The following is a 10,996-nucleotide window of genomic DNA, read 5'->3' on the forward strand; positions in this document are numbered from 1 at the left end:
GCCTTGGGCTCGCGACAGCCCCGGGCCTGGCGCCTGTGTCACTGTCCAGCCTGGGGCTGGCAGGTTAGAGCAGCACAGGCCTGTCTCCCCGCCTCGGCTGTACCAGCCCCCGGCCCTCACCCATCATCTCTTGATGGTATCGTGCCCCCATCCCTTGGGCCAAGGAGATCATCTTCAAGAGACTTTTTTAAAAGTACGGATGCCTCGTTGCATCAAGCGTGTGCACCTGTCTTGTCTCTTTCCCTGGCCAGAAGCACCAGCTTCAGAGAAATTTCTCTGAAATTCCTTGGGCCTGCACCCCCCACAGCCACTCTGGCTCCCCCTGGTGGTGGCTCTTCAGAAACTCCCGGGACGCCAAGGCTTTGAGGAAATTCCCATTCCACGTGTTCCCTGGAGAGCTCTGGCTCCCAGAGGTTGGGTAGGATGTCTTTGACCCCGAGATGCCGGAGTCTCCTGCAACCCAAACTCTCAGCCTTCTTGGAGTGTCTGTCGTGTTTCCAGGGCTGGCGTCTGTGAGCAGAGGCAGTGCCGCTCTGACGCCTTTGGACTGAGCCGTGCTTTCCTGAGACAAACTGCAAATCAGGACGCTGGTGTACAGTCCCTGGGTCGGGACGGTGTCTCTGGTTTGGGGGGGGGGGCTTTGATTTGCACCCCTGCCTGCTCCAGGTGTTGGCATCAGGACCATGGCTGACCCCTGATCCTTGAGGCCAGAAGGGGTCAGGGGTCCTGGGGTCCTGGCCCAGTGGTTTTCCTTCTTGGGGCTCCCACAGGCTGATCCTAAGCGTGCAGTATGGTGTGTGTGCACATGGATTTCCAGGCTCGGTTGTGGCCCCCTCCTGTGGCTTCACCTGCTGGCTGCTCTGGTTGCTGCAAGGTGGGCCCTGCCCTGGGCTGAGCCCCGCTCCCTCCGCCCGCCACGGCTTAGTGGTCTGTGCCAGCCGGCTATCACTCCAAAGCCTTCTCCCTGCAGCCGGCGGGGCCCTGGTGGGGCCCCCACCCACCAGGCAGTGGCCCTGAGGCGCTGCTTGGGGGCAGCAAAAGTTGTGTCTGAGTGGCGCCCCACCCAGGTGGGAGAGGGGACCCGTGACAGCTGGGGGCACTTCTCTCCTTCCCCTTCACAGCACTGAGCGCACTGTGAACAGTGTGAATAAAACCTGCTTCCCTTTAAACCCTTAGTCTCTGCACGAGTGTGTCCCTTCCCCTCCTGCAGCTGTCTCGTTGAGTGTGTCCACCCTGGGTTTAGGGAGCCCAGGGCGTGGGGGATCTGTGCCCTAGGGTCGCACACTGGCCACCGCCTGGGACCCACCCAGGACCCTAGCCTCGCTCTCCTAGCCTGGCTGGGTGGGGCGTCACTAGGGAGCACTGGGCTGCCCTGATATCTTCGCCCCTCCTCCCTGTTAGGCCCACAGGACCCTGACCAGACCCCTGCCCTGTAGCAGAGGCAGGAGGATGGTGGGGTGATGGGGGACCCCAGGGCACTCAGAAAGCTAAGACAGCAGGAAGAGGAGGCAGGGGCAGGGTGGCAAGTCCTCCTCCAAGGGGGGCCTGGCCCTCACCTGGGCTCCATCCTGGCCTCTCACCACAGACGTGGCAGATGGGCCACCTAACCTCCTCTGACCCCCATATCACTGCAGGACCTGAAGCTCTTTCTATTCCCCACAGCAGGGTCGCCTCTCTCCCAAGCTGCAGGACCCAGGCCAGCCCCTGCTCCCAGCCAAGATGACCCAGAACTTGTCCCTGGGGCCACTCTCAGGACACCCACAGCCCGGTCGTCCCCCCATCAGGCCTCAGTGCACCCGCTGCCCCGCACCCCCACCTTCCCCGCCGGGACTCGGAATCCATCTCTGCTCTGGAGAAAAAGCCCTCAGATGGCTCAGTCCCTGGAGGGCCACCAAGCAGTGCTCCCTGCCTGGCAGGAACATGCCCAGGCAAAGCAGAGCAGAGGCGAATTCAGTGTGTGTTCCCCACTCCATTCCCGGGGCCGGTCCACAGCAGGTGCCTGCTAAGTGCTTATTGATACGTTCCATAAATAGCCAGGCCTGCGTTCTCCCAGCACCTGCCGGGCCAGCTGGGCCTGTGCACGTGCTCACGTACGTGTGCATGTTTCTCTGTGTGTGGGTGTGCAAGTGTGTGCATGTACTAGCATGTGAGCATGGGTGTGCGTGTGTGGTGTGCGAGGCCCTGCCCTCTCAGGCCTCTTCGTCTGTTCATGGTCACTGAGCACGGCAGGAGGCTGGGTGCCTTTCAGGAATCAGCCCACACTGGGGAGCTGGCCGTCCGACTGCAGAAGGCCTGCCGTGGACATGCTGGGCCAGGCTGAGAACCCGGGGCCACCTCCGTGGGCAGCCGCACCATCGCGGCCAGGACAGGCAGGGCCAGAACGAGCTGGGGCCTGGGCTCTGAGACCTATTTCTGCTGGATTCCTGGTGGCCACAGGCCGTCACGGGAGGACTGGGAGGGGGATGGCGTGGAGCTACTGACAGGACAAGGGACGAGAGGGGGCAGCAGAGCTGGGGTGGGGCCCCTGGAGGCAGGGCCAAGCACCAGGCTCTCTGTGCAGGATTGCAGCTCATTCCTGAATTCCCCAGGGATCCTCGCAGAAACCATTAAAGACTGCTGCAAGGATGGCCTGAACCCCAAACTTTGCAGAAGGAAGAAGGAGGGGGTCCTGGCCCAGGGAGCTGCTGAAGCCTTGGCCTGTCTCAGTGGGGGGCCTGTCCTGCTGACCTCCACGGCCCCGAATGGCCTGGGCCTTGCCTCCTCTGTGTGACAGCCAAGAGAAGTTCAGGGTGATTCAGACATAGGCAGTGGGGGCTGTGCTCCCCCACACCCCGCAGAGCCCCCCTCCTTCAGGACCCTCTGCCGGGCCCCCTGCCAGTGTCTGTTGCTGCCCCCAGTGCCCAGAACAGGGCACCCCTTGGCAACACTCATGGTGACGACCACGTTGGCAAGGATGCTGAGGCGGGGGGGCGGGTCAGGGAAGCCCCTGTGAGGGGGTCAGGCCACAGGTGTCACAGGACTCGGTGATGTCTAGCCTCCAATGTGCCTGCTGTAGCTCCTTCCACTGGGGAGCCTCATCTGCCACACCCCCTGCCCAGCACCGGCCCCATCCTTCCCCGAGGGTCTACACCCAGGCAGCCGGCACTGAGGTTAGGGTTTTATTGGAGAGTGAACATAAATAAAAATAAGTGGGCGTTAGAGAGTAGGGAGAATTGGAGAGCTATTTACAAATGTACATCATAGGCTCCGGGGCGCCACTGGCCCACTGGCCTGAGCGCAGCTCAGAGGAAGGTGAGCAGGGCCATGAGGACCAGGAGGATGGCATGGGCTGCCAGGCAGGGTGCAAAGTTCCGACCGAGGGGCTGCTGGCCCCGGGGGTCCCGCTTCTGGCCACCCGAGCTAGGCCGCTGGAACTGCAGTTCTGGGATGATCCGATGGATCCAGTTATGGTGGGAGGTGACCCGGATATAGACACCTGGGCGGTTCCGGCGGGCGCAGCCCTCACCCCAGCTGGTCACCCCAGCCTGCAGCCATGACTGACCCACAAGGCACACCAGGGGGCCCCCCGAGTCTCCCTGCAGGTGAAGAAGAGGTACCGTTAGAGTCCACGGAGGCACAAGAGCCAGGCTTTGCAGCTACATGGGTGCACACATGCCTGTCTGCCTCCCTTTATCTGTTCTTCCCTGCCCAGTACCCACCCCCCCACCCCCACCCCGCCACCCAGTCCTTCCTCTCTGACCTGGGGTGCCCATTTCTCTAACATCCCCAGACTATCCACCCTGATTCATCTCAGGAGAGTGTGTTGAAAATGCAGTTTCCTGGGTCCCACTGCAGACCTGCTGCCTGACTCCCCCGGGTGGGGTCCAGGAATCTGCTTTCCCAGCTGGTCAAATGCACAGCCCTGTCCTGACCCCATGGGCCCGCCTCCTGGGGCCTTATCCCTTGTCCCAGGTGGGCTGGCTTCCACCTTGACTGGGGTCTGGGGAGCAGGGCTCAGCCTTGGCACGGCCCACCCTGGTCCCTACCTTGCAGGCGTCCTTCTTGCCCTCGGCGAAGCCAGCACACAGCATGTCGTCCTTGATGGTTTTCGGCTGGAAGCCGGGCTCAGAATCCTTGCTGTAGAGCAGGTTGCACTTGGGCGTGTCAATGATAGGCACAGCGAGTTTCTGCAGGATCTGGGGGTTGGGCAGGTGGTCTAGGGAGGGGAGACACAGCCTGCGACTCAGTGGACAGTCTTACTAAGGACTCCGGGGCCCTGGGTTCTTGAGAACCACAACTCTGTCCCTTCCCATTCTTGCTTGCGTTTAGACCTCCTCTTCTGGCTGGGGGCTTTGTGAGACAGAATTCCTTCTTCCCTCCTCCTACCCACCAGCCTGGGCTCTTTCTATTCCCCACTCTCCACTTCCCCATGCCTCCTCTTCCTGAGTCTACTGCCCCTTTCCCATACCTACTCCACCCATTTGAGTAGAGATCATGTGCACCAATATCAACAGAAAAAGATTGTTGGTTCAGAGTGGCCCCCACGCTGCCTTCTCTAGGCATGTCCCGCATTCTCTCCTGGCCCTGCCCCATTACCTTGTTCACTGGGGTTGCCCCAGCCGGTGACCCAGCAGTTCATGCCCGTCTCAAAGATGACTGAGGGGTCAGGCACACACACAGGGAGGATGTAATTGGTGAAGGTCACAGGTGCCTCCAGCTCCACCAGAGCCACATCGGCACTAGAGGCCATGCCTTGGTACAGGGGGTTACTCTTGACCTGCTTCACCCGGGTGTACATGGCATGCGGCCCTGGCTTCACCAGTTGCCGCACCCCCAGCAGGACCTGGCACAGGGATGTTTCAGAGGTGCTGGTGGGAGAGCAGAGAGCTGGTGTGAGGCAGCCCCACAAGGGCTTCACAGGTGGAGTTGGTGGAAGTTAAATGGAGATGGGAAAGAGGGAGGAGTTGGGCTCCCCATGGTGCCAACATCTCTCTGTACATTGTCTTCAAAAAAGTAATCTCCAGTGGGACATACATCAGGATGAGGTGGGTAAGGGGGTAGAAACTGAAGCAGCTTTAATTCCTGACTTTAATTCCCAGCTATACCCCGGCCAGCCTGGCGACCGTGGGCAAGTCACCCAGCAAGTTCTCTGTGACTCAGCTTCCTTGTCTGTAAAATGGGGACACTAACATTCCCCACCTGAAAGGCTTGCTGTGAGGGTTGAAGGAGATGATCACCCACCAGGGTGCATCTGGGGGTTGGGCCTAACCTTAGGCAAGCCGCCTACTCCCTCTGAGCCCGAATATCTGAACTTAAAATGTGAGGTTTTAAAAGAATTGCAGAGCTGTGGTGAGGCAAGAACCAAGATGCTTGGGAAACCCTGAAGGTCTAGGACCAGGTGGGTCATAGTATGGTAGTAGGGATTGGGTGACTTGGCCCTTTGGTTAGGGACGGCATAGGTGACCTTAAGGCCATTCTGCTCGAGTCCACCTGTACCCAGAGTCCCAGCCAGAAAGGGAGTGTCTTGGATTTGAGGTGTAGGAGGGGGACGGGGAAGAGGGCCAGGGCATGGGAGGAGCCTGCCAGCATCGGCAGGGGCAGGCCCCAGGTCTGGCAAAACACCTCACTGGTGAGACCAGCAGTAGGGGAGTGTACCCCTCCCAGCTGGGCTGGGGGGAGCAAGAGCCAGGAAGCAGGGGTTGCTGCTGGAAGCTGGCCCCAAGGTTGGACCTAAAGGGAACTCTGGTAGGGAAAGCTCAGATAATGCAGACCGAACCCGCCCCCCATAGGTGGTCAGCCTGAGCGCCCCACACTGCAGCGGGTCGGCTCTGTCCGCGGTGCTGAAGCTGGGCGTTTTGCGGGGTTGGGGAGGTGTGGGAGGTGTTGTCCTGTCTGCATTGTCTGCGCCCCTGGTGGGGAGGGAGGCTGGCTGTGCTGGCGAGGGGGTGGGGAGGGGGAGCGTCGGGGCTCAGCCAACTCACTTGGAGAAGCAGTGCGCTGCAGTGAGGACCCAGCGCTCTGTGATGAGGCTGCCCCCGCAGAAGTGGCTTCCATTTCGCTGAATGCTGACCTGCCACGGCCACTCGCCCTCCAAGGTGTCCTGCCCGCCCACCATCCGATTCAGCATCCTTGGGCTTCCGCAGGCTAGGGGAACACAGCCAGGGGTGCGCTCACTGGGGGCCAGTTCCATCGACTCTGATTCCATACCCCCAAACCCACACTTTCACATTCTGTTCACTTCCCGGCCTCCCTGCCCCTGACCTGCTTGGGGACCTTAGGCAAGTCAGAGGCCTGGGCATCAGGTCAGCCTCTGACACAGGCAGACCCTTCCCAGCTCTGGGAAAGTCCCCCACCACCATGGGCCCCACTCCCTTCACCTGTGAAATGGTGACATCAGACCTACCTGGGGCGGGGAGTGAGATAACACGGGTAAAGGTCTTATCACAGAGCCTGACAAATGGGCTCCTGGAAGGTCAGTGGGTGTTGGGAGGGTCCCACGTAGGGTAGGTGAGTGGTCTTCCAACTCTGTCTTTATCTTTTTTTCTGTTGCTTTCCCTGCCCCCCTTCTCCATGCTTCCTGCCTTGATGGCCCTCTTGTGCCACCTGCACTGTGTGTCAGACCTTCCCCCTCCACTCCTGCCTGGGCTCCACGACTTTCCTGCACTGTGGGATTCCCTGTGCCCGGCCCATTCATTCTGGGTCTCATTCCGGGGGTGTGTGAGGGTGTGGGTTTCTGATTAGTCTTGCAGCTCTCAGACAAGCCCACTCCTATCCCCCGACCCAGGGGACTTGGATGCTTACCAGTTAATGCCTCAGCCTCCTGAGTCCCTGGAAATGAGAAAAAAGAGGGTGATCAGCCAACTTAGCTGAAGCTGAGGTCTGCTCCTCCCCGCCCCACCCACCACTGCTGGTCAGCGTAGCCCCTCATCTGCTCCACACGCAACCTCCTGAGGACTCAGCAGGACAGCCCACAGGGGGACCTGGCAGGAGAGGCCAGCAGCCTTCAGTTCCCCACAGGTCTGGCCCCCGAGATGTGTACAGGCCAGACATGTGGGCCAGAGCTCACCTGCAAGGGCAGACAAGCCCCTTGCCACAGGGGGAAACAATCAGGAGATGCCAGTGAGGGGACCCTGTCAGGGCTGACTCTCCTGTTTGGGGCAGGAGGACTCCTTCTTGTCCCCACAGGGCCTTCCCTCCACACCCCACACTCGTCCTGGTCAGAAGCTCTGCGGAGCATCCAGCCTTCGGCCCTGGTGCTGTGGGATCTCCCTCCCCATCCCTCTCCACCAGCCCGGGGCTGGGATGAAGGACGAGATAAAGGGAGCGGGGCTCCATGTCTGGCTGGAGTCCTGGGGCGACAGCCCAGATACTTGGGTCTCGGGGGAGTAGAGAAAGGCCAGCCAGTGGTTGTGGGTCAGTCCTTCCAAGATTCCAGATTCCCAGGAGCCAACCCCTCTCTCAGACATTCCAGCATGCTTGCAGTTGGAGCCCAGGGCACCCTGCTGGGCCATGGCATCCCTGCCCATGGGAGGGACAGGGGAGGTGTGAGGGTGGAACCGTTCGGTGATGGCCTCCATCTCCCCAGGATCCATTGCCCCCATGTCTCTGGACATAGGCACAGGGCCTGCTACTTGGCTTTGACAGGACCCACCCCCCCCAGCCCGGAAACCCCAGCCAGGCCGACAGTCCCCAGCCCAGTGCCAGCAACACTCCAGAAATACCCGCCCTGTAGAGAGAGCCCCACTCACATATCTGGTTCACTGGGGGCAGATCTGATCAGAGCTGGGGTGGGGGGCTCAGGACAGCCTCTCCCCACCTCAGCCCTCAGTATTCCCCCTATACACCAGCCCCTCTTGGTAACCAGTTCCAGGCAGCTGAGGGGCCCTGGGGGCAGGAAACGACCAGGCTGAGCCACGCCTCTCTATGGGGTGCCCAAGGACCCTGGGGATTTTTACAGGACCCCCATTCTTGCAGTCTAAGGGGTGCACTCCCCAATGCTGGGGGTGCTGGATGAAGAAGCGGTGTGGGGGGGAGCTGTGCTTGGAGCAAGAGGAGGAGGAGGGGCCTGAGGAGGCACAGGCAGGACTGGCCACTCTTCAAAGTAGAGGTGCCAAGCAGAAATGTGAGGGTGGAAGTAGTCAGCCCAGGCCAGCGGGGGGTGGGGGGGAGCAGGAATTCTGCCTGGACATTGATTTGTGTTAATGAGGTGCCTTTTTAAAATGCAAATACCCCCAGGAGGGCAGTTCCCTCCAGCCCCTCATCTTAGTATAATATGATTTAATTAGATTGATAACACCAGACCCCATGCCCTTTCTAAGGCTGATGCTTCTGCTGGCAAGATGCTCCCATTCACCTTGTCCTCGCCGGCATTAACGTGCTTTCAGGCTTGTTCCCTCCCTGTGGGACTTTTCCAGAGCCTTGTCCAGATTCTCCCCACAGCCATCCCCCCTCCCATACATGCAGATGGATCCTCCACTGCCTGCTCCCAGGATCAAGGGCACTCCCACCCTGCCTGGCAGCACACCCACCCCCTACCCCGTTAGAGCTCTGCAGTCTTCCTCACCCCAGCCTAATGCAACTCTGCTTCTCATTCGGATTGAGCCTTCTGGCCTCTGAATGTTTGCCCACAGCACCCCTTTCCTCCTGGTGTCTACAAATCCAGATTCTATATGGTCCTAATCCAGATCAGGCCTAACTGAAATGCCTCCTCCTCCAGGCAGCCCTCCTCGCTTGCACTGTCTGGGAAGGCTGGCTCCCTCTTCTGAGCTTTCTGTCCTCCTGCCTGGCCTCACAGAGCTCTGCTTACCTTGCCCTGGGGGTAGAATTGTTGTCTCATCTCACCTATGGGCTCAGGAGCTCTGTGAAGGCAGAGCCCACATCCAGGGGGCCTGAGCCCGGGGAATGTATAAGAGGGAGAGAATGGGAGCAGCTGTGGGAGCACGGCTGACCGGGAAGGGGTGATGTGGAGACCTGAACTCTGCAGGGTGGGTGTCCTATAGGGGCTGGGTGAGCTGGTGGGGGTGTCAGGCCCCTCCTCTGGGCCCAGGGCCCTCATGCTCCTGTAGCTAGTTGCTAGTGGGGATAGGAGAGACCCAAGGCTCTAGGAGGGAACAGCCAGGGATGAGGGGCAAGGACAGTGTTGAAGGAGTTCAGGCCTCTGGTCACAGCTGTTTGAGAGCCAAGTGCAGGCCGCTGTTTCCATTTTGGCAATGACCTTGGTTTCTCAACCCACCAGGAGCAATCACAGTGTTACACACCCTGGCGGAGATGGGCTCCCTCAAAGAACGCTGTGGTTCTTGAACCAGGAGGCCAGGGGAGGTAGGCGGGGCAGCGAGACCTGGAGAGGCCCTGTGGAGCCCAGGGAGCCTGGGGCCTCCCCACCAAGGTGCCGCCCTGGTGCCCTCCTCCCCTGGTGGAAAGCCTGGAGCCCTGGCTGAGTTGCAGCCTGGGGTGACCCGGCCTGGCCCTGGGAGGTGACTTAAGGACAGGGAAGTGAGGTGGCCCAGGAACGCGGGAGAGTTTCCCTGGCAGAGAGCAGCCCGCCCACTGGGAGGGGCCTGCAGGTGGGTCCCCTGGCTGGCACCTGCTAACCCTGACCCATGATTGGGAGAGGGGACAGGGGTTCAGGGCCTGCTCCTCCCATACCCTCCCTCTCTGGTGGGAGCTGGAGCCTGCACCCCTGTCCCCCTGCTCCCTGCTAAGCCCTCACCAGCCTCCCAAGGATCCCAGGCTCAGGCAGCAGCTCAGCTACCTCTCCCGGGCCCAGCGAACAGTGGCCCAGGGATTGGAGGGCAGGGGTTTTGAGTTCAGATCCTGCACCCATGCAGCCCTTGGAGAAGGGAGAGAGGCCCAGATGAGAGGAAGCAGAAGCGCCAAGCCCAGAGCTTGGCCGTGCTTGCCCAAGGCAAGGGAAGCAGGGTTATGGTTACTGCCTCTGGGCTCCTCCCGGGCCTGCATCCACACCCCAATCCAACTTCCCCACTTCACTCCCCCAGGTGGGATGTCTGGAACCTTCCCCCTGGGGCAGGGAGGAGAGGCCCGTGCTGCAGCCCCAGGCCTGGCCAGGGAGTGGGGGGCTTAGCTACAGCTCCAGGTAGGAGAGAGGGGCCCTGCAGCCTCTAGGACTCACCAAACTGCAGCAGCAGCAGGAGCAGGAGCAGGGCCACAGCCGGCACCTGCCTCATGGTCTTGGCCTGGCTGCAGTGCCCGACGGGCAGGGGACAGCAGTGGCAGGAGCTCCGTGAACACTAGCACAACATTCGGGGCTCCATGAAGTGGGGTTATATGCTGGAGATGAGTGTCAGCTTGGCTATGCCACTGGACCTGTCAGCCTGGCCCGCCCAGTTCCTCTCAGCAGGAAGGAGGCACCCCAGAACCCCGACTCCTCCATGACCTGGCCCTGAACCCCAAGAGGCCAGACCCCTCACCCTAAGACACCTTGGGGTTTGGGGGCCAAGGTGCATCTGCCCCATTTAGGTGCTTGTGGCATGGGGTTCCAACCCCCACCATGGCTGACCGCATCCCCCAACTGACCACAGGCCCCACATAAGCTGACTACAGTCTGCCCATGAGACCCTTCCTGTTTCATTCATTCATTTGTTCATTCATATTTATTGAGCATCTACTATGTACTGGACATCAGTGAAAGAAACAGAGTCCAGGACTGGGGCTTACACTTTTGGGGGGAGGGGGGATGGGCACGGAAAAGTCCAGGTCACCTGTGCTTATGGAACAAAGGAGAGCAGGGAAGGAGTCCGGAGCGGGGTCCCCAGTCGACCCCAGCGCTCTCACCGGCCCTCCCTCCAGGAAGTGGGTCCCAGCAGTCCCAGAACCGGCCCCAAGGTGGCCATGACCTCCCTTCCCCTGCCTCCCTCCCGTCCCCGGGGCGGCACCCTCCTCCCCTGGGCCGGGGCCGGGGGGGTGGGCTTCCCGGAACCCGAGGGCCGGGGTGGGCGGGGCGGAAGCTGGTTCTGGGAAGGCCGGGCCGGGATGACCGTCCCCGGGTAACCCTGCCCTG

The 10,996-nt window shown here is 61.0% G+C and overlaps 1 protein-coding gene across 1 annotated transcript; it reads right to left on the minus strand.

The window, feature by feature from the left end:
- Window positions 1–3,203: 3,203 nt before the first annotated feature.
- On the minus strand, window positions 3,204–10,163 carry PRSS27 (serine protease 27). The gene is made up of 6 exons (XM_060032999.1): window positions 10,109–10,163; window positions 6,781–6,807; window positions 5,961–6,123; window positions 4,576–4,847; window positions 4,026–4,195; window positions 3,204–3,575 (listed from the first exon to the last, which is right to left on the minus strand). Exons 1-6 carry the CDS (start codon window positions 10,161–10,163, stop codon window positions 3,282–3,284), a joined length of 981 nt encoding a protein of 326 aa, XP_059888982.1. The 3' UTR covers window positions 3,204–3,281.
- Window positions 10,164–10,996: the final 833 nt, after the last annotated feature.

The sequence above is a fragment of the Delphinus delphis genome, chromosome 15, assembly GCF_949987515.2.
Source record: "Delphinus delphis chromosome 15, mDelDel1.2, whole genome shotgun sequence".
NCBI lineage: Eukaryota > Metazoa > Chordata > Mammalia > Artiodactyla > Delphinidae > Delphinus > Delphinus delphis.

Excerpts from the sequence above, each read along its gene's own strand:
- PRSS27 (XM_060032999.1), bottom strand. The coding sequence starts at position 10,163 with ATGAGGCAGGTGCCGGCTGTGGCCCTGCTCCTGCTCCTGCTGCTGCTG. Across the intron at positions 6,124-6,780 it reads GGAGGCTGAGGCATTAACTG|CCTGCGGAAGCCCAAGGATG; the intron begins GTAAGCATCCAA and ends GTGTTCCCCTAG. Across the intron at positions 4,196-4,575 it reads GGGCAACCCCAGTGAACAAG|ACCACCTGCCCAACCCCCAG; the intron begins GTAATGGGGCAG and ends TCCCCTCCCTAG.